This window comes from Oncorhynchus masou, chromosome 24, assembly GCF_036934945.1.
Source record: "Oncorhynchus masou masou isolate Uvic2021 chromosome 24, UVic_Omas_1.1, whole genome shotgun sequence".
Taxonomy (NCBI): domain Eukaryota; kingdom Metazoa; phylum Chordata; class Actinopteri; order Salmoniformes; family Salmonidae; genus Oncorhynchus; species Oncorhynchus masou.
Window position 1 is genome coordinate 74,551,570 of NC_088235.1, and position 23,491 is coordinate 74,575,060.

Consider the following 23,491-nt stretch of genomic DNA (forward strand, 5'->3'; position numbering starts at 1 on the left):
ATCGGGCAGCAGGTGAGCAAGTGTCGGAGAATGTGGCGATGAGGCTTGTGGAACTTTACATTGGCAAGGGGACAAATGTCACAGTGGACAATTTCTTCACTTTACTGTCATCGGTGAACAAGTTGCTTGCAAATAAAACAAGCTTAGTTGGCACCATGAACAAAGCAAGACTGGGGGCTTCCTCCCTCAAAATAAGGCACCTGCACAGTCGTGTACTCCACGACGTTGCTGAAGAATGACAACACTCACACTATACCAATTAAATGCAAGGAAGAGGGGTTCTGTCATGAGCAACATGCATCCGACAGTTACCATCGACGGGGAGACAATAAAGAGAACCGGATACTGTTACGCAGTATAACCAAAGATATGTCAATATTGCATAATACACATTGCCATATATATACTGAACAAAAATATGAAGGCAACATGTTAAGTATTTGTCCCATTTTTGAGCTGAAGTTAAAGATCCCAGAAACAATCCATACTTTCAAAGTACTTATTTTGCTAATTTTGTGTACAAATTTGTTTATCCATGTTAGTGAGCATTTCTCCATGGCCAAGATAATCCATCCACCTGACAAGTGGCATATCAAGAAGCTGATTAAATTGAATGATCATTACACAGGTGCACATTGTGCTGGGGACAATAAAAGGCACTCAAAAATGTGCAATTTTGTCACACAACACAATGCCACAGATGTCTCAAGTTTTGCAGGAGTGTGCAATTGGCATGCTGACTGCAGAAATGGCCATCAGAGCTGTTGCCAGATAAATTAACATTACGTTTTCGACCATAAATTGCCTCCAACTTTGTTTTAAAGTTTTGGCGGTACGTCCAACCGGTCTCACAACCGCAGACCATGTGCATGGCGTTGTGTGGGCGAGCGGTTTGCTGAAGTCAACGTTGTGAACAGAGTACCTCATGGTGGCATTGGGGTTATGGTATGAGCAGGCATAAGCTACGGACAACGAACACAATTACATTTTATTGATGGCATTTTGAGTGTACAGAGATACTGAGTTCCTGAGGCCAATTGTCATGCCATTCATACCTCGTGTTTCAGAATGATAATGCATGGCCCCATGTCGCAAGGATCTGTACACAATTTTCCGATTGCCACTAGGCATGAAAGGGGGGCAAAAAAAATGTCATGCTCTGATCTGGTGATCTACTTATCCCTTATGCAAAACAGCCAATGGCTGTGTTTGTCTGTACGGCGCTCACTAGCGTCTGAATATTTTATTCAGTGTTTGCTAGCACCAGCTTTGGCTGGACCAAGTTAATACAATAGTTGATACAATGTTTCATATTTCTTGCAAACAGGCCATGCATAGCCAATGTGATTTATAGGATATTTGTTTCATCAGGATATTTTCTACCTTTGGGCTTCAATGTGGGACTATCATTTGTTTTTCAACAGGACAATGACCCAACATACCTCCAGGCTGTGTAAGGGCTGTTTTACCAGCCGGCTGATATGTTGATGTCGTTCAGCCACGACTCCGTGAAGCATAAGATATTACAGTTTTTAATGTCCGGTTGGTCGTTTAATCTTCCTCGTAGGTCGTAGATTTTATTTTCCAATGATTGCATGTTAGCTAGTAGAACGGAAAGAAGTGGGGGTTTATTCGATCGCCTATGAATTCTCAGAAGCCCGACCTCCATCCTCATTTTCTCCATCTGCACGCAAATGACTGGGATTTGGGCCTGTTCCCGGCAAAGCAGTATGTCCTTCACGTTGGACTCGTTAAAGGGGAAAAAATGATACATTAGGTATATCAGATGACCTGGCCTGCACAATCCCCCGACCTCAACCAAATTGAGATGGTTTCGGATTTGTCGGACCGCAGAGTGAAGGAAAAGCAGCCAACAAGTGCTCATCATATGTGGGAACTCTTTCAAGACTGTTGTAAAAGCATTCCAGGTGAAGCTGGTTGAGAGAATGAGAGAAGTGTGCAAAGCTGTCAAGGCAAAGGGTGTCTATTTTTGGTTACTACATGAGTTCATATGTGTTATTTCATAGTTTTGATATCTTCACTATTATTCTACAGTGTAGAAAATAGTAAAAATCAAGAAAAACCTTTGTGTGTGTGTAGACAGACCGACCGACCGAGACAGACATACATCTGTATCTCATTTCGACCTATCAATTGGTCGAAAGAACAGGAGACTCTCGTTTTATCAAATATTTTTTTTAGTCTGGGATGGCCCTAGTAAAGAGAGAGGAAGAGGCGAAGCGAGGTTTCAGTCTCGCCAAAATAAGCCCAATGTGTTTCTATGGGCGTATTTTGAACCTCAGCTTGTCGCCTGCCTTCCCTTCTTTGGGACAACGACTCAATTGAAATTGGGTGACCAGTCCTCTTCTGGCTGTGCCGGCTGGAGATTATAACAGAATATGGCCAAGATGTTCAAACGTTCATAGATGACCGGCAGTTTCAAATAATAATCAGTGGTTGTAGAGGGTGCATTAGGTCAGCACCTCAGGAGAAAATGTCAGTTGGCTTTTCATAGCCGATCATTGTTAGACAGCAGGTGCGGTGGTGAGAGGGTTGAAAACAGCAGGTCCGAGACAAGGTAGCACAGGCCAGAACAGTTGAAACTGGAGCAGCAGCAGCACGACCAGGTGGACTGGTGACAGCAAGGAGTCATCAGGCCAGGTAGTCCTGAGGCATGGTCCTAGGATGATATTATATTAGGATGATCATCTCGTCATTACATACAGATCTCTGGTGTAAATGGGAAGGTGCACACAGCACAGAAGGAGACGAGACCAAAAAGACATGAGAACAAGCGGCAATAAACGCTCATAGAAACAAAAGAAACAAAACCTTGATGCTTTGCGATACAGGCATTTGGAATATCACGCAAAAACATTCATTCGACTTCATTAAATTTATCGTCCAGCCCTTGTGTGTGTATAAGGTCCGGTGAGTGCAAGAATGTCAGTGCAAAAGAAGAGTGGCTCAATGCAAATAGTCCGGGTATCCATTTGATTAACTGTTCAGCAGTCTTATGGTTTGGAGGTAGAAGCTGTTCAGGAGCCTTTTGATCCCAGACTTGTCGTCGCTCTGCTACTGCTTCCATTGCGGTAACAGAGAGAACAGTCTGACTTGGTGGCTTTCACAATTTTTAGGGCTTTCCTCTGACACCGCCTGGTATAGAGGTCCTGGATTGCAGGATGTACTAATTGATGTACTGAACAGTACGCACTACCCTCTAGCGCATTGTGGTCGGATGCCAAGCAGTTGCCATACCAAGTGGCGATGCAGCCGCTCATGATGCTCTCAATGGTGCAGCTGTGTAACTTTGAGGATCTGAGGGCCCATTACAAAACTTTTCAGCCTCTTGAGGGGGGAAGTGGCGTTGTCGTGCCCTCTTCAAGATTATGTTGGTGTGTTTGGCTCATGATGGGTTAGGGCTGAGCAGTATACCCTTTTTTACGATATACTGTTATTGATGCACGGACCAGTTTGGGTTTTTACTTTACCTTCTATAACGGTATTTGAATGTTTGGTTTGTTAAATGTTATACGCGGTGTGTAACGTCCATTTTTATAGTTCGTTACTTGAGTCCTCTCGCCACTCTCTCTCGATGCCGCTTTCCACACAGACCTTTCACTCAAGGAGCTCATTTGTTGTTCCTCGACCACAAGACACTTGCGTTCAGTCTGCATGGTCAATGCAGCACATGCAACAATGTTGATGACAACGACTCTGTTTTCACTTTGCTTCTTAATATAAATCCACAAACGTAAACTCACCCCATTCTGTACAAATGTGCGCAATCGCAACGTTCAAACGAGGCTACAAAGAAAACGAATGGGACTGTAGCGACTGTGTTGACTTCAAAATCTGGGGTGTGAATTACGTTTCTATTCAAGAGTTGATCGACATGGTAATGGCTCTATAGGATTGGAGTAAAGTTGAGAACTGACCCTCCGTTACATCGTGACGTGTCATGGCGTAACGTACAGCACGCATAAAGCATCTATTTGTCTTACAATCTCTCTCCACCAGGTGTAGCACTTCTCTCATTGTTTAAAAACAAGAAATGGACAGTGACGGGGGTAAGCGGGATAACTAGTCATTTTTTGCATCATCATTGCATGCGATCTTCATTCTCAAAGCCGCTGTTTACTTCTAAGATCACTTTAGCACCGCCCTAAAAAACCCATTCAAAACCTTCAAATAAGTATGTAATGACACATATCAACTCTTTATAGTGTTTTATTTACATTTTAGAGGCCATAAGGGGATAAGTTGGACAGATCGAGTGAAAAAAACAATGTTCCCACACATCTCTCCTTCTCACTATCACGCATTAGTTTCCCGTCCCCACCCGCCATTTTTAGACCCGACGGGGCTCATTGCCTTCTTGAATTATGCAGAAACGGGCAGCGTGGGGTTCATGTAATTGATTCTGTTGGAAATGGGAGAAGTTGTGCTTTACAATGGTATTGACATTACAGTTGATCTGGAAGTATTACGTTTTTGGGGAAGCTAAAATTAGGTCAATTTTACGTACCAAGGCGATGTACAAAAGTGAGTCAGTTTACGTTAACGTTTTTATAATTACACTATTAGTTTGTGTTTCTTACATCTGCACACAGCTAGTTTCTTAGCAAGTTGTTCCTAGATCTTGTTAGCTGCTAATGCTAATCGCTAGCTAGCTAATAAATGTACTGAGTAAGAGCAAACATAATTAGCTATACAGTCTAATTCTAGTGATGGTTTAGACTCAAATCAGCATGTTTTTGCAACAGTATCTTCCAAATTAAAGAGGAATACACAAAGCAAGAATGTTAGCTACATGAAGTAGCTAAGAGAAAACGTGGCCCATCTTTTTTTGGGGGGGGGGGCCATATCACCCAGCCCTATGATAGGTTCTTAGTGATGTGGACACAGAGGAACTTGAAGCTCTCATACCGCTCCAATACAGCCCCGTTGATGTGAATGGGGGCGTGCTCGGCCCTCTGTTTCCTGCAGTCCACGATTAACTCCTTTTGGCTTGCTGACGTTGAAGGAGAAGTTGTTGCCCTGGCACCACATTGCCAGGTCTCTGAGCTCCTCCCTGTAGGCTGTCTCGTCGTCGGTGATTAGGCCCACCACAGTCGTGCCTTCTGCAAACTTAATGATGGTGTTGGAGTTGTGCCCGGCCACATAGTTGTGGGTGAACAGGGAGTACAGGGGGGGACTAAGCATGTGGTGGATGTGCGGCCCATCAGGAAGTCCCTAATCCAGTTGCAGAGGGAGTTGTTTAATCCCTGGGTCCTTAGCTTAGTGATGAGCTTGGAGGGCACTATGGTGATGATCACTGAGCTGTAGTCAATGAACAGCATTCTCATGTAGGGGTCCCTTTTGTTCAGGTGGGAAAGGGCAGTATGGAGTGCAATAGCGATTGCGTCATCTTTGAATCAGTTTCGGCGTTATGCAGGCTTGAGCAGTAGGTATACCGGGGTATTTGGAAAAAGCCATGGTATGGGTTTTCAATACCATCAAATAGGGCTTGGCAATATGGCCAAAATCTCATATCCCAATATAGGTCATTTCATATAACGATACATATCACGAAATACGCATTTTCTGTAAATTCAATTAATAAATAGTTTATATAAAATGACCATGTGAAGGCTTATTTCTTATTACATTTTTAATTATACTCAACAAATAAAAGGTATTTGCATTTGGCACCTTGGGTCGAGTGTTTGCACCACCTCACGAAACCCCCTGTTTCTCAACCGTGTAAATTGGGGCCATGTCTTTGCAGATGCAAGTTGTAACTGCAGCTGTTCTCCTTCCATCTTTGTAATTCTTTGCCATATGGTGTGCCGTGGGCAAAAGCCTCTTGCAACGTCTGAGTCTGGGGTTTGTTTTGAGCACTCAACTGTACTTTTTTGGTTCTCATCTGTAGACTCTCTCCGTACTGTTTCACGTGATTCTTGCCTAGGTGGTAAGAGGTTAGTGGTGTTTGAGCCTGTTGTTGGGTCCGGCCTGCGGCACATTTTGCAGAGGACGGTTTTCTGGTCCGTGTCAGACTTTTCATACCCAAACCACGTCCATGCGACCGAAGTAAACCTTCTTTTAGGTACGGTCTCCGTGCTCTGTGTCGCGTTCACTCTCCATGCTTGTTTGTGTTACTAAGCGACTTCTAATTGCCGAACAATATTGCCGGAAAGAGTGTGATTTGCGACACCACGAAATTAAGGATAGAGCATAATATTAAACGATAGAAAAATGTCTATCGTCACACGATATATATCGCCCGGCCCTGCCGTCAACTATTTTTTGGGGGAAGTGTTTCAATGATTTTGAATATTTGTAGCAACTTTTTAAGTGAATCCCTGCTGTCGACTTGTGCAATACGTTAGGAGATAAAGCAGATTGCGTTCTTCATTTCACATGTCACATTATTTTACTGTGAAACTTACCGTAGATCCCCAGAACGGTTGAGCCAGTCATGTGTTCCTTGTGAAGTGCATAACAAGAGAAAGCTGGAGCTGGTGAGTCCAGTAAGACCCTTTTTAGTACTGTTTTCTTTTTGAATCAATTCATTTCACTTAGAATGTGCATGCAAATCAGGACAAATGGCTAGATCTTTTCAATGCAAGTTCCAAATCACTGCCAGACAAAGATGTTTGCCTGTTGAGGTTATACAGAAGTAAAGTAATGCCCAGATCCATGTTCTTCCCTAGCCTGGGTGCTATTCTGAGACATTTGCTTCAGTCTTTTCAGTCTAGAAATGAAACTAGGAATTGTTATACAGTGGGGCAAAAAAGTATTTAGTCAGCCACCAATTGTGCAAGTTCTCCCACTTAAAAAGATGAGAGGCCTGTAATTTTCATCATAGGTACACTTCAACTATGACAGACATAATGAGAAAAAAAATCCAGAAAATCATATTGTAGGATTTTAATGAATTTATTTGCAAATTATGGTGGAAAATAAGTATGTAATTTGCCAAACAGTCCAGCAGTAGCCTAACAATAGTGCCACAGAGTAGAATAATGAATTTTATAGATATCGTCCCATCTTCATTTATTATTTCCATAATGAGATGAAACAACCTTGGGCTTGGTCCCTAGACCAGTGGTCTAACCTTTTTTTGTTAAAATGTTCATGCCAGGAACTGAGCACTGAATACAATTTGTTGAGGAGATACTGTCCTCTCGGGAGACAAGTGGGCTGCCTGGCAGTGTTTAAAAAAAATCTTCTACTGCTTTTTTTCTCTGTTTTTGGAGAAGTAATAAAAATAACATGTGCCGATGAGGTCGGAGCTAAATTTGTCCCAGCCAGACAGACAGAAGGGGAGTCTGCTTCCTCTTGCTTTGTCATTGTCCCTCTTGATCTTCACTATGGTGAGCGAATTCAAAAGCAGATTTTCTCTCTGCAATGTTTTTTTTTTTTTAGTTCAGATTCATGTTTCATCATACATATGGTCGTATAGGCAGGGGAATGTGTTTTTTAGTCTTTTGCCCTTGTGTTCAAATAGGCCTGCAGTATGTCTTCATTACAATATTTATATTATTAAATTAGTCTGTCAATTTGCTCACCAGGGTCTACTTCGCTGTTTAGCATTCATTACTTTTTCTAGTAGAGTTGAATCTGATATTGCCCTCCCACTGTTAGTTTATGTCATCACCACATGCAATGCTTAAGTCCTTAAATGGCCAATCTCTTTACTGCAGTGTAGCTCTCTTGTCATGCAGGGCACGTCATATGCACCATATGAATTCTGTGCCCTCCCATTTTGAATTTGACACTGCAACCGTGTACCACATTAGACGTGACAGACATACCCTTTGTATACATTTTCAGGCAGTATAGGTCCACGTTTTTTAACCTATGCTATATAGCTTAATTGCAGTAAAATTGTAGATGAAATGTATACATTATATTCTGTCTTATCCATTTGTCATACTCTTAGTTCATGTCTTGGTCATTTTATTGGTTATAGTCTATTTTTCCATAATGTTATTGTACTTCTGCTATGTCATTGAGTCTAGGAATTTGAGGCCTCCGTTCACTTATTAGCTGCATGGTATTTATAGCATGTTGACGTTACAAAAAGTTCCTCCAACAGTGACAGAGCCATAACCTATTATATTGTTTACTGTATGTGAGTTACTTATTAAAGGTGCAATATGCAGAAATTGCTCCACCATTTCCTAGTTGCTAAAATTCGAATAGTTCGCCTAATTTCCGTTTGTGACTAAACAAGCAGTCATTGTGTAGATAATCATTGTACCACCTAATCCAGCTGTGAAATATATTTTCCATGACCAAAAATATTGTATTTTCAGCTGTTTGACGCTGTTGTAGCCCAAAAAGTTACATATTGCAGCTTCAACTCAATATGTTTGTAATTTCATTACCGGTACACAAGTAGCATTTTCCATGTTGTCTGTGAGTTAGTCTCTCAGCCCATCCCTGAAGTCTTTGCTTCCCCAGTTGTAGTTTCAGTTTGAATCCTTCCCTTTTCCCCTCTAAAAACAATCCCTTAGCCTGACCGACATTAACACAAACCTCAACGATGTAATTCAACTATGCTGTGTTGTCCAATAATCGGGTTGTAAAATGGCAGAGAGCTATGTTATGTCTGTGTATGTTATTATGAAGCAACTCTGAGCCTGGGCACGTTCTACTTCCAGCTCTGGCTAATTACATGTTGACTTGAGTATTGAGTGTTCTCCTAACCACCCTGGTGTGTGTGTTTTCACAGGCATCCGCTCATGGGATGTGGACCTGACATTCTGTAACCTGGACGAGCAGCTCAAGCTCTTTGTGTCTCGACACTCTGCCTTCTTCTCGGAAGAAATAAAAGGTAAGGAGCTTTTTACATCCGTCTATCCTTCTGGGTAAAAACATCAGTGACTGAGCTGTGAAACCCCTCCCTTTTGGCCCTCGGTATTAAAAGTCTCTCGACACAATGGTGATCATGGCAAGTGATCTGTCGTCCTTGATCGGCTTGGTTTCGACTGTACGTCTTTATCCGTTTTAACGCAGAAAATGACGTCTTAATGGTTCCTGTTGTGGTTGGTATAGTGAGGACCAGCAGCAGTAACTTGCGACAGTCTGTGTCAGGTCATGCTGGAACAAATAGCTGAGGAGCTGCCCAGGTGATTTGTGTCATACCATTTGTGAACTGTACTTGGAATATTTTGACAGGCTCTCGTTTGCTGGTGTTGTGAAATAGTTTTTTTGCGGTCCACTGAGCCAAGGCAATTAAGTACACCAAATTGGTCAAACTTGGCTCTCTTCTGAACATAGATATTGTCCAGTATGTTGTTATAGATTCGCCCCCTCTATACTCGTTTACTATGAGTTTAGCTTTCTGCCAGGCCCAGTTCATTGCATTTCAGCTCGAATCGCTCATAGGAACTAGAAGTCTTGTCGCTGCCGTTCTGGTGCTTTCATTGTATCACCGATAGGGTGGAAAATTCCATCATAGGTCATAAGCAAAAAGCAAACACGGTGGCGTGTTTCAGCAAAGGCATGTAATAGTTCCACATAGTTGTCCCTGGGCCTGTTTGATGAGCTGCCACTCATCGTTACCGCGAAATGCCAACTCCTGTTGACATAGGTAGAATGATGTAGCATTAATTAGCTAGGTCTTAACAAATCTCACCATTCTCTTTGACCTTTGCATTGTGCATGCTGATGTTCAATCTCTGTTGTTCATTCAATGCCAGATCTATCCGTGAGCTGCCAAATGTTTGAAGAGCTATTGATATAAACAATGCCATTATTTATCCTGTCCAAATATTGACCCTTACTTGTACGCCTGCTATTATTTTCATTATGTTGTCTGGCTCCTTATCAAAGTTCATTCAATGAGTTACATTGAATATCTTTGAATGCGGTTTATGACCCACTTTTCAAACTCGACAGCTGTGAAATTGAGCAAAGACACATGATGAAAAGCAGAAAAAAGCTTTACTAATTTTCTGTGAAACACATTTACATCTCATGACAGTCACAGTTCTTAGAGAAGATGCCATAAGCATAAATTAGTCAACCATTCTAAATAGTACAAGAGAGTTGCTTTGATTATCCATTCTGCCATGCTCCAACAAACTGAGCCATTGGAACCTCCTTACATTACTCTATAGCTTACAATCAATTTCGCATTCTATAATTGACCCCTGTTAGGTGTGTGTGTGTCTCCCTCCCTGCTGTTGGCATGCTGGGTCACAGTGGTTAGCAACACGGCAGTACCCTTGGACTTGGGGTTTGCGTGCGGAGAGGCCGTGGCAGCCGTTAGCTGGGGGCTGCAAGCCGCTTGTGGATTAGAAAGTTTGACTGGCTCAGCTGGTCAGGGTCTGCTCAGTCAGGCAAACACTAGCGAGTTTACACTTGCCCAGCGTCTTCACACTCGAGTGGAGATGGAGCTCGCTTCCCCACGAGATTTTATCTCCCGTGATAACTCCATCTTTTACATCTGGTTGCTCTGCCAGCGTCTTTCAATTCAGCCCCACTGAAAAGCCTCATACGGATAGACTGATGAACTTTTCAGGTGAGTGGGCTATTTATTTATTTATTTACCATCCAGATAATCGACAATACATCTGGAAAAATTCTAGAATTTACTGAGAAAAATACTTGTTTTGTCTTCTCCTCAGCTAAACATCTAGCGTGTGCCCTTCTTAGTTATCTGCCCATCTGCCGCTAATGATTGACTCATGTCTGTTTTATTTGACTGGCTGAGATGGTGTATGCAATGCCATGGGTGGTAACGGTTGCTGTCCACTACCAGTGGCCAGCTGGCTGTTTCTTCATGTCAGGTCAGTTGATAATTTAAGCTAAGTGATGTTTTCCAAAGCCCAGATAGCGACCCACCCTAGTTACAGCAGGAGTTGTCTTGCATAGCCAGATGTCGTATTCTCATGTTTGCTCTGTATAGTGACGCCTGGAAATGTCAGCTTTCTCATGGCGAGAACACTCCTGTGAGATCCAGAGGCCAACAAGCAACCTCCCTTTTTTGTCTGCTTGTAGAATAACTTAAATGCCACGCACACCAGACTATAGCTGTAGAAATACTGCAATTAGACCTGTACTCTGGAGACAATCTTATTGGGCCTCAAGTGCTCTTCCTTTTACACCTCAACAATGCAACTTCAACAGAGTAGCTCCTTCCGACTGTTATTTGTATCTTTGCAGTGTAGTTTGCGTGGAGAGTTGGTGGGGAGGACAGAGGAATGAGACGGGTTGGTTGATGGAAAGCAGAGTGAGAAATCCCAGTGAGAGTGGGAGGAGGAGAGAGTGTGTGACCTCACAGCTGAAAATAGTTTGCCACAGCTTGCACCATCCTCGCCCTGAAGCCCATCTTCCCTCAGTCACCAGAACATTTGTTTATCCTCGGGACAACTTCCTCCTCGAGTGTCAAGAACTACCTCGCCCTACCTTCAGGCCTCTCCCATTCACAAACTGTGTGTCACACCCCCAGCACCTGCAATACATCCACACTTTCACTTTCGTGCTAGCTCAGGCTATCGCAGCTCTGTAAAAGGAATACTATGTTACTGCACTGCTCCACTATGGAATCTGTGCTGCAGAGCCTCTTCCGGGCAGCAGGCTGACTGACTAATGGCAGGCCAGCTGTTGAGGAATGTGGGGCGTCAGAGCCTGTATGTGTGTGTGTTTACACTAGAGGAGTGCTACTGGGCAGGGTGGTGCAGGATGGGGGAGCATGACAGTCATCAGGGGGCACATGGTGTGCCACACAGTGCCTTGCCTTGCTCTCATTTCACAGGCCTACAGTATAACCTTATCCAGAATGGGCTAATAATACAAATAAGTTAGAATATACAGTATATTGGAGGAAAGTTACCAAACAGAGTGTCACAGTTTTAGTAATTAGGTTACTCTATAGCTGTAAGCTCATGAATATGATACTGATAGATATGTTTTGGAAAAGGGGACTTCTACCCTTGAGGCTGACTGTCTCCTGTTAGTGGGCAGGGCTCCAGGCTGACTGTCTCCTGTTAGTGGGCAGGGCTCCAGGCTGACTGTCTCCTGTTAGTGGGCAGGGCTCCAGGCTGACTGTCTCCTGTTAGTGGGCAGGGCTCCAGGCTGACTGTCTCCTGTTAGTGGGCAGGGCTCCAGGCTGACTGTCTCCTGTTAGTGGGCAGGGCTCCAGGCTGACTGTCTCCTGTTAGTGGGCAGGGCTCCAGGCTGACTGTCTCCTGTTAGTGGGCAGGGCTCCAGGCTGACTGTCTCCTGTTAGTGGGCAGGGCTCCAGGCTGACTGTCTCCTGTTACAGTGGGCAGGGCTCCCGGCTGACTGTCTCCTGTTACAGTGGGCAGGGCTCCCGGCTGACTGTCTCCTGTTACAGTGGGCAGGGCTCCCGGCTGACTGTCTCCTGTTACAGTGGGCAGGGCTCCCGGCTGACTGTCTCCTGTTACAGTGGGCAGGGCTCCCGGCTGACTGTCTCCTGTTACAGTGGGCAGGGCTCCCGGCTGACTGTCTCCTGTTACAGTGGGCAGGGCTCCCGGCTGACTGTCTCCTGTTACAGTGGGCAGGGCTCCCGGCTGACTGTCTCCTGTTACAGTGGGCAGGGCTCCCGGCTGACTGTCTCCTGTTACAGTGGGCAGGGCTCCCGGCTGACTGTCTCCTGTTACAGTGGGCAGGGCTCCCGGCTGACTGTCTCCTGATTTGGTCGCAACCCCCCCCCCCCAAAAAAAAAAAAAAAACATTTGGAATTTGAGGTTTCACCAATGTGATTACTTTGGTGGAAGCAGACAAGTCTAATGTGTTTTACAAAGTATATTGAAAGCAGGTGCTTCAACACACGTGTGGTTCCTGAGTTAATTAAGCAATTAACATCCCATCATGCTTAGTCATGTATAAAAATGCCCCGTTGCCCATTATTCAGCTACCATGGCTTGAAGAAGAGATGTCAGTGTCTGAAAAAAGGGTCTCAAAGGAGCATAGGCTGTTTAAGTCGTGTGTGTCTGTGTTTGTCACAAGATCTCAATTGAACACTTATGGGAGATTCTTGAGCGGCATCTGGGACAGCGTTTTCCACCACCATCAACAAAACACCCAATGATTGAATTTCTTGTGGAAGAATGGTGTCGCATCCCTCCAACGGAGTTCCAGACACTTGTCAAATTCATCCACGGTGCTTTGAAGCTGGTGGCTCGTGGTGCCACAACACCCTATTAAGACACTATGTTGGCGTTTCCTTTATTTGGGCAGTTACCTGTTTTCAATGGGATTTTATTTTTTATCAGAGCTGCTTTTATCATTATTTAATTTGTTATGTTCAAATGATGTCCATGTATTGAAGCCTAAAAAATTAAGTGGTTATTACTGTAAATCCTTTCATGGCTGAGGATGTATTGGTATCTACTACTGCCACATTGCATATACATACTGTGAATGCAACTGTTTGGTAGTACACATCCAATTCCCTTCGTATGAACTCCGAGGACAGTGCCAAAAATGTCTTTATTTGAGTCAGTTCTCATGGATAATCCAGTCAGAAGCCCAGTATTTTATTGTATATATTCTCCCTGTTAAATGAATATGACCTTTTTCTTTTAGCAAGATTAAGACCACTACTAATGTCCTTCAAGCAGTCCGCTCTGGATTCTTTGTGATGAAAACAGGGTAATGTATGTCACTGGCATTAAGGCTGCAATATGTAACTTTCTGGGTCACCTGACCAAATTCACATAGAAATGTGAGTTATAGATATGTCATTGCAAGCAAGTCAAAGAAGCGGTAGTAGAGCTGTTATAATTGCACTTTCTATGCTTCCATTTACATTTAAGTCATTTAGCAGACGCTCTTATCCAGAGCGACTTACAAATTGGTGAATTCACCTTCTGACATCAGTGGAACAGCCACTTTACAATAGTGCATCTAAATCATTTAAGGGGGGGGGGGGGGTGAGAAGGATTGCTTTATCCTATCCTAGGTATTCCTTGAAGAGGTGGGGTTTCAGGTGTCTCCGGAAGGTGGTGATTGACTCCGCTGTCCTGGCGTCGTGAGGGAGTTTGTTCCACCATTGGGGGGCCAGAGCAGCAAACAGTTTTGACTGGGCTGAGCGGGAACTGTACTTCCTCAGTGGTAGGGAGGCGAGCAGGCCAGAGATGGATGAACGCAGTGCCCTTGTTTGGGTGTAGGGCCTGATCAGAGCCTGGAGGTACTGCGGTGCCGTTCCCCTCACAGCTCCGTAGGCAAGCACCATGGTCTTGTAGCGGATGCGAGCTTCAACTGGAAGCCAGTGGAGAGAGCGGAGGAGCGAGGTGACGTGAGAGAACTTGGGAAGGTTGAACACCAGACGGGCTGCGGCGTTCTGGATGAGTTGTAGGGGTTTAATGGCACAGGCAGGGAGCCCAGCCAACAGCGAGTTGCAGTAATCCAGACGGGAGATGACAAGTGCCTGGATTAGGACCTGCGCCGCTTCCTGTGTGAGGCAGGGGCGTACTCTGCGGATGTTGTAGAGCATGAACCTACAGGAACGGGCCACCGCCTTGATGTTAGTTGAGAACGACAGGGTGTTGTCCAGGATCACGCCAAGGTTCTTAGCGCTCTGGGAGGAGGAAACAATGGAGTTGTCAACCGTGATGGCGAGATCATGGAACGGGCAGTCCTTCCCCGGGAGGAAGAGCAGCTCCGTCTTGCCGAGGTTCAGCTTGAGGTGGTGATCCGTCATCCACACTGATATGTCTGCCAGACATGCAGAGATGCGATTCGCCACCTGGTCATCAGAAGGGGGAAAGGAGAAGATTAATTGTGTGTCGTCTGCATAGCAATGATAGGAGAGACCATGTGAGGTTATGACAGAGCCAAGTGACTTGGTGTATAGCGAGAATAGGAGAGGGCCTAGAACAGAGCCCTGGGGGACACCAGTGGTGAGAGCGCGTGGCGAGGAGACAGATTCTCGCCACGCCACCTGGTAGGAGCGACCTGTCAGGTAGGACGCAATCCAAGCGTGGGCCGCACCGGAGATGCCCAACTCGGAGAGGGTGGAGAGGATCTGATGGTTCACAGTGTCGAAGGCAGCCGATAGGTCTAGAAGGATGAGAGCAGAGGAGAGAGAGTTAGCTTTAGCAGTGCGGAGCGCCTCCGTGATACAGAGAAGATCAGTCTCAGTTGAAGGACTAGTCTTGAAACCTGACTGATTTGGATCAAGAAGGTCATTCTGAGAGAGATAGCGGGAGAGCTGGCCAAGGACGGCACGTTCAAGAGTTTTGGAGAGAAAAGAAAGAAGGGATACTGGTCTGTAGTTGTTGACATCGGAGGGATCGAGTGTAGGTTTTTTCAGAAGGGGTGCAACTCTCGCTCTCTTGAAGACGGAAGGGACGTAGCCAGCGGTCAGGGATGAGTTGATGAGTGAGGTGAGGTAAGGGAGAAGGTCTCCGGAAATGGTCTGGAGAAGAGAGGAGGGGATAGGGTCAAGCGGGCAGGTTGTTGGGCGGCCGGCCGTCACAAGAAGCGAGATTTCATCTGGAGAGAGAGGGGAGAAAGAGGTCAGAGCACAGGGTAGGGCAGTGTGAGCAGAACCAGCGGTGTCGTTTGACTTAGCAAACGAGGATCGGATGTCGTCGACCTTCTTTTCAAAATGGTTGACGAAGTCATCTGCAGAGAGGGAGGAGGGGGGGAGGAGGATTCAGAAGGTGGCAAAGAGCTTCCTAGGGTTAGAGGCAGATGCTTGGAATTTAGAGTGGAAGAAAGTGGCTTTAGCAGCAGAGACAGAGGAGGAAAATGTAGAGAGGAGGGAGTGAAAGGATGCCAGGTCCGCAGGGAGGCGAGTTTTCCTCCATTTCCGCTCGGCTGCCCGGAGCACTGTTCTGTGAGCTCGCAATGAGTCGTCGAGCCACGGAGCGGGAGGGGAGGACCGAGCCGGCCTGGAGGATAGGGGACATAGAGAGTCAAAGGATGCAGAAAGGGAAGAGAGGAGGGTTGAGGAGGCAGAATCAGGAGATAGGTTGGAGAAGGTATGAGCAGAGGGAAGAGATGATAGGATGGCAGAGGAGAGAGTAGCGGGGGAGAGAGAGCGAAGGTTGGGACGGCGCGATACCATCCGAGTAGGGGCAGTGTGGGAAGTGTTGGATGAGAGCGAGAGGGAAAAGGATACAAGGTAGTGGTCGGAGACTTGGAGGGGAGTTGCAATGAGGTTAGTGGAAGAACAGCATCTAGTAAAGATGAGGTCGAGCGTATTGCCTGCCTTGTGAGTAGGGGGAAGGTGAGAGGGTGAGGTCAAAAGAGGAGAGGAGTGGAAAGAAGGAGGCAGAGAGGAATGAGTCAAAGGTAGACGTGGGGAGGTTAAAGTCGCCCAGGACTGTGAGAGGTGAGCCGTCCTCAGGAAAGGAGCTTATCAAGGCATCAAGCTCATTGATGAACTCTCCGAGGGAACCTGGAGGGCGATAAATGATAAGGATGTTAAGCTTGAAAGGGCTGGTAACTGTGACAGCATGGAATTCAAAGGAGGCGATAGACAGATGGGTAAGGGGAGAGAGAGAAAATGACCACTTGGGAGAGATGAGGATCCCGGTGCCACCACCCCGCTGACCAGAAGCTCTCGGGGTGTGCGAGAACACGTGAGCGGACGAAGAGAGAGCAGTAGGAGTAGCAGTGTTGTCTGTGGTGATCCATGTTTCCGTCAGTGCCAAGAAGTCGAGGGACTGGAGGGAGGCATAGGCTGAGATGAACTCTGCCTTGTTGGCCGCAGATCGGCAGTTCCAGAGGCTACCGGAGACCTGGAACTCCACGTGGGTCGTGCGCGCTGGGACCACCAGATTAGGGTGGCCGCGGCCACGCGGTGTGGAGCGTTTGTATGGTCTGTGCAGAGAGGAGAGAACAGGGATAGATAGACACATAGTTGACAGGCTACAGAAGAGGCTACGCTAATGCAAAGGAGATTGGAATGACAAGTGGACTACACTTATCGAATGTTCAGAACGTTAAGCTTACGTAGCAAGAATCTTATTGACTAAAATGATTGAAATGATACAGTACTGCTGGAGTAGGCTAGCTGGCAGTGGCTACGTTGTTGACACTACACTAATCAAGTCGTTCCGTCGAGTGTAATAGTTTCTACAGTGCTGCTATTCGGGGGCTAGCTGGCTAGCTAGCAGTGTTGATTACATAACGTTACGTTAAAAGAACGACAATAGCTGGCTAGCTAACCTAGAAAATCGCTCCAGACTACACAATTGTCTTAGATACAAAGACGGCTATGTAGCTAGCTAGCTACGATCAAACAAATCAAACCGTTGGACTGTAATGAAGTGAAATGAAAATGTGATACTACCTGTGGAGCGAGGCGGAATGTTGACCGGGTTGTTGAAGTTCAATTCGGAAGACGTTGGCTAGCTGTTGGCTAGCTAGCTAGCAGTGACTCCTACGTTAAGGACGACAAATAGTTGGCTAGCTAACCTCGGTAAATTAAGATAATCACTCTAAGTCTACACACTCTAAACTACACAATTACCTTGGATACGAAGACAGCAAAGACAACTATGTAGCTAGCTAACACTACACTAATCGAGTCGTTGAGTGTAATAGTTTCTACAGTGCTAGTGGACGTTAGCTAGCTGCTGTGCTAGTGGACGTTAGCTAGCTGCTGGGCAGAAAGCAGTGTAGACTACGTTAGGACGACGAAATACGATAATTACGCAATTATCTTTGATACAAAGACGGCTATGTAGCTAGCTAAGAAGAAATTGCTTAGATTAGACAAATCAAACCGTTGTACTATAATGAAATGTAATGAAAAGTTATACTACCTGCGGACCGAAGTGTAGATGCGACCGCTCGCTCCAACCCGGAACCGGAAACGGTTTCTTACGCTTTGTTTTTGCGTCTTTTACTTTGGGTTTTGTACACCAGCTTTAAACGGCTGAAAATACAATATTTTTGGTTATGGAAGAGCTATTTCACAGCAGTTCAGATGGTACAATTATTCCCTACACTATATTTGCTTGTTTTGTCATATTAACCGAAACAGTAAACATTTTAGCAACCAGGAAATGTCGGAGTGATTTCTGCATCGTGCACCTTTTTTTAAATCCGATTGCTTTGGTGAAAGCAGACAATTCAACTTGTTTTAAATTGGCTTTGAATAATAGCTTTCTATGATGAAATTGCAATTTGAGTTGTGAATCAGACACTTGTTTTGGTTTGATTGTGTATGTCTAATAGGTGTCATGGAAATCAACACTGATTTGACCATTGTGTTTTCAAATATCCCTTAAAATATGTGCAGTAATTTCTTTGTTGGATCATAAAATCAGAGTACATTATATTAAATAGTTTGTTTTCATGCACTCTTGTCAAATGCTGAATGTTTATAAAAATGTGTTTTCTGCAACAACAGAACATTTTTTTCCCCCTCCACTTTATCAAACAATTCGCAAAACGTCACCAATGCTGCTGCGGTCATTCTCTGTGGCAATATGTTGTTCAAAGTGGCTAGAGAGGAAGCAGTAATGAGAAAAATTACATACTACTGAAAAACGTATATGCTGCTGAATATATTAAGATATAAGCTTATGCATCCTATATGAGGACTCATGAAAGGCGTTTGGCTACGTTTCATTCAGTCGCACTCCATTTAATAAGAGAACAAACGCAAAGCTGGCACCTGTCGTCATTCCAATCCTCGCAACTAGACCAGTTTATTTATCTGATTAAAAGAGAAGAAGTCCAGACAGTCTAGGCCTATATTTTAGGAAACTGTCGGGATGGACATAGAGAACTAGGGAAGTGATACACGCACACCCGTCCACCTAAAATGACCCATCAATCAAAGCCGGCTGCAGCACGTCCCTCTGACACAATCAAATCACATTTGTCCTTTCCTAAAAACGTATTCGCTTAAAATCCTTTCTGTAGGATATCAAAAAATGGTCTACGTTGTAGGAGAACGCTAAATCAATGTAGCATGTGATCTACATTGACGAGGGAAGTTAAGGGGGATAGAGACAGCTGTGATAGGCATGAAGATGAAATTGATAACCATTAGAAAATAAAAAAAAACGCATGCATGCGCAACCTGTCCGTAACGTAATGTTCAGCCGTTGATACATTTTTGACGCAACGGGTAGTCATGTTGACACCAACTTTTTTTTTGAGTGCTTTATCTGAATCTGTGCCAACCACTTATTGATAAGGGTAAACTCCGGCTGATAGCAATTCATGTATCTCCGCTGGCAACTCCACTGGCCTATTTCTTCTCCCCTCTAGTTTGAACGAGAAGCCAATACACAGTGCATTCAGAAAGTATTCAGACCCCTTGACCTTTTGCACATTTTGTAACGTTACAGCATTATTCTAAAATGGATTTAAAAAATCATCCTCAGCAATCTACACAATACCCCATAATGACAAATGCGAAAACAGTTTTTTTTTAGAAATGTTAGCAAATTTATTAAAAACGTAAAACAGAAATTCCTTATTTACATAAGTATTCAGACGCTTTACTATGAGACTCGAAATTGAGCTCCATTGCATCCTGTTTCCATTGATCATGCTTGAGATATTTCTACAACTTGGAGTCCACCTGTGGTAAATTCAATTGATTTGGAAAGGTACACCTGTCTATATAAGATCCCACAGCTGACAGTGCATGTCAGAGCAAAACCCATACAATGAGATCGAAGGAATTGTCTGTATAGCTCCTCAGGTCCCCAAGAACACAGTGGCTTCCATCATTCTTAAATGGAAGAAGTTTGGAACCACCAAATAGCTGGCCGCCCTGCCAAACTGAGCAATCGGGTGAGAAGGGCCTTGGTCAGGGAGGTGACCAAGAACCCGATGGTCACTGACAGAGCTTAAGAGTTTCTCTGTGGAGATTCTTCAACAAAGTACTGAGTAAAGGGTAGATGAACCGCAATGTAGTTTGAAACTTTTTTTGAGGAATTAAAAAAACTGACAGAGGCCTATTCGAGGAGAGAAACATCGATTTGAACTTCTTGCTTGCTGAATAGCTATAAAATAGGCTACAGTGTTGGCAATGAACTGGTGGGGAAGTTTGAATGATGGGAGCGACGTGTAACTCTTGGTGTGATGTGATCACATTGGCTAAATTGACATCTTTCTGCACTGATGCATTGCAAATGTAAAAAAAACAGGCAGAGAGAAATTAATTAATTTACACAACGAGCCTACAGATCTCTGTGGCAGTGTCCCAGATAATAATTTCTATTGGTCAACAGCTTATTTTCACGTGAAAAAAAGATTTAAAAAATCTAAACTGCTCCGGATAAATAATTGACAGATTGTGACAGGATGATATTTTTGCAGTTGGTGTGAACAGCATCATAAACAAGAGCAAGGGTCTTTACTGAAAATAGGCCTTTTAAAAGGTTAAATCATGGCAGGAGCATTTGATTCTTATTAAAGAGATGGCGTTCAGACAAGCTACTTTAGAATCAGCGAACTCATACACCACCATAAAAGGACCTGTCAATCAAATACACCAACCTATGTCAGACACAAGCAAATATTTCTCCTTTCCTTAAAACAGAAAAGAAAACTAGGCCTACCTTAGTGAATTGACAAGGAAAGTATGAAGGGGAGAGAGACAGTTATGCAATCGTATGAAGATGAAATTGACAATCATTAAAATATAAGTAAATACACGCAACATGTCCATAGCCTATTTATCAGATTCCAAATTGTACCATGCCAGGTTGGAGAGGATTGGCACAATATCCATTTGACAGAACATTAACCCATTATAGGCCTCCGAACCAGAATACCTTATTGAATAATTAAATATCATTTTAATTAGTCTTTTTTACAGACCTATTTATTTACTAATAAGCAATGATGGGCTAAATTACTTCTATGCTCCTTTGAGGCAAGTAACACTGAAACATGCATGAGAGCATCAGCTGTTCCGGATGACCACGCTCTCTGCAGCCGATGTAAGACCTTTAAACAGGTCAGCATTCACAAGGCCACAGGGCCAGACAGATTACCAGGATGTGTACTCCAAGCATGTGCTGACCAACTGGCAAGTGTCTTCACTGACATTTTCAACCTTTCTCTGAGTCTGTAATACCAACATGTTTCAAGCAGACCACCATAGTCCCTCTGCCCAAGAACACCAACATAACCTGCCTAAATGACTACCGACCCAGAGCACTCACGTCTGTAGCCATGAAGTGCTTATAATTGGCTGGTCATGGCTCACATCAACACCATTATCCCAGAAACCGTAGACCGATTCACAGATGATGCCATCTCTATTGCACTCCATACTGCCCTTTCCCACCTGGACAAAAGAAACACCTATGTGAGAATGCTGTTGATTGACTACAGCTCAACGTTCAACACCATAGTGCCCTCAAAGCTCATCACTAAGCTAAACACCTTTCTCTGCAACTGGATCCTGGACTTCCTGACAGGTCGCCCCCAGTTGGTAAGGGTAGGTAACAACACATCCGCCACGCTGATCCTCAACACGGGGGCCCCTCAGGGGTGCGTGCTCAGTCCCCTCCTGTACTCCCGGTTCATTCATGACTGCACGGCCAGGCACAACTCCAACACCATCATTTAAGTTTGCTAATGACACAACCATGGCAGACCTGATCACCGACAACGATGAGACAGCTTATAGGGAGAGGGTCAGAGACCTGACCGTGTGGTGCAAGAGATGATTGTGGACTACTGGAAAAAGAGGACTGAGCACACCCCCATTCTCATCGACGGGGCTGTATTGAAGCAGGTTGAGAGCTTCAAGTTTCTTGGGGTCCACATCACCAACAAACTAACATGTTCCATGGTGGTCTGCTTAAAACATGTTGGTATTACAGACTTGGACAGGGAGAGGTTGAAAATGTCAGTGAAGACACTTGCCAGTTGGTCAGCGCATGCTCGCAGTACACGTCCTGGTAATCAATCTGGCACTGCGGCCTTGTGAATGATGACCTGTCTAAAGGTTTTAATCAACTTTCTCCATTTATAGACAATTTGCCTTACTGTGGAATGATTAACATCGAGGCTTTTAGAGATACTTTTGTAACTCTTTCCAGCTTTATGCAAGCCAAAAATTCGTAATCTTAGGTCTTCTGATCTCTTTTGTTCGAGGCGTGGTTCACATCAGGCCATGCTTCTTGTGAATCACAAACTCAAAATTTATTTTTATATTTTTTTATAGGGCAAGGCAGCTCATTGATGGGACTCCAGGTTAACTGGCTTCTGACTCCAATTAGCTTTTGGAGAAGTCATTAGCCTAGGGGTTCACATACTTTTCCCAACCTACACTGTGAATGTCTATTGTGGTGACTTAGATGAAGATCACGTTTTATGCAGAAATCCAGGTAATTCCAAAGGGTTCACATACTTTTTCTTGCCACTGTACAATTACCTCGACTAATCGGGGCCCCTGTACATTGACCCTGTACCGGTACCCCTTGTGCAGTGGGGCAAAAAAGTATTTAGTCAGCCACCAATTGTGCAAGTTCTCCCACTTAAAAAGATGAGGCCTGTAATTTTCATCATAGGTACACTTCAACTATGACAGACAAAATGAGAAAAAAAAATCCAGAAAATCACATTGTCGGATTTTTAATGAATTTATTTGCAAATTAACAAGGCAGTTAACCCACTGTTCAATTACAGCGTCACACACAGTCAACTGCTGTTACTGTACTTTTACTGCAGTTTCAAAACTGCAATCATTTTTTGTAAGGGTGGTTTTATTCACCTTAAAAAAATACATTTTGATTGAGATGACCATGTAGAATGTGTAGATTGCACCAGTGCGACCAAAAATGTATTTAATTCGCACAGCCAAGTCAAAGGGTCACAAAGTTCAACTAAATGTTTGCGGTCTGGAGCTGGGGGGGTTTACTGGCTGCCCTGTTTACCTTCTGCGATTTACAGCTCAGATTAAATCCCTCTATCCAGGGGGAGCGTGCACTGCTTATTTTTATTTTATCTATTTATTTATTTTTTTTATAACCTTTATTTAACTATGCAAGTCAGTTAAGAACAAATTCTTATTTTCAATGACGGCCTAGGAACAGTGGGTTAACTGCCTGTTCAGGGTCAGAACGGCAGATTGGTACCTTGTCAGCTCGGGGATTTGAACTTGCAACCTTCTGGTTACTAGTCCAATGCTCTAACCACTAGGATACCCTGCTGTGGTCCGTGTGTGTTTGGATAGACCTGCAAATGGCAAACTTTAAAAAAGAATGACAATTCACCTCAGAAGGAAGCCAGAGGAGAAATATGGCAGAATCTTAAAGATATTCCTCTTTCAAAATCCTGATTTCAAATCTTTGCTTTGCGGTCTGACTCATCCAGTTGAAGAATAAAGGCAGAAACTGGAACCATCCAGCTCTGTTTCCTTTCAGCCATATCGCTGTGAATATTTCAGGCTGCTTTCAGATTTGTCTTTTCCAGCCGCACAGAATGATACAATGCAATGTGTGTATGTACATTAAGAACCTGACAGTAGAAGGATCTGCCCCAAGGGGCAAATGGAGCCAACTCCCAGAGAGCCATCAAAGATGAGACGTCAAAG

At 44.3% G+C, this 23,491-nt stretch overlaps 1 protein-coding gene across 1 annotated transcript in view; it reads left to right on the forward strand.

The window, feature by feature from the left end:
* LOC135512630 (microtubule-associated protein 1S-like) overlaps positions 1-23,491 on the forward strand; it is a 47,866-nt gene that overhangs the window by 8,470 nt on the left and 15,905 nt on the right. Inside the window, exon 2 of the mRNA XM_064934849.1 lies at positions 8,723-8,824. Coding sequence (XP_064790921.1) covers positions 8,723-8,824 — 102 coding nt within the window. The remainder of the gene's footprint in view (positions 1-8,722; positions 8,825-23,491) is intronic.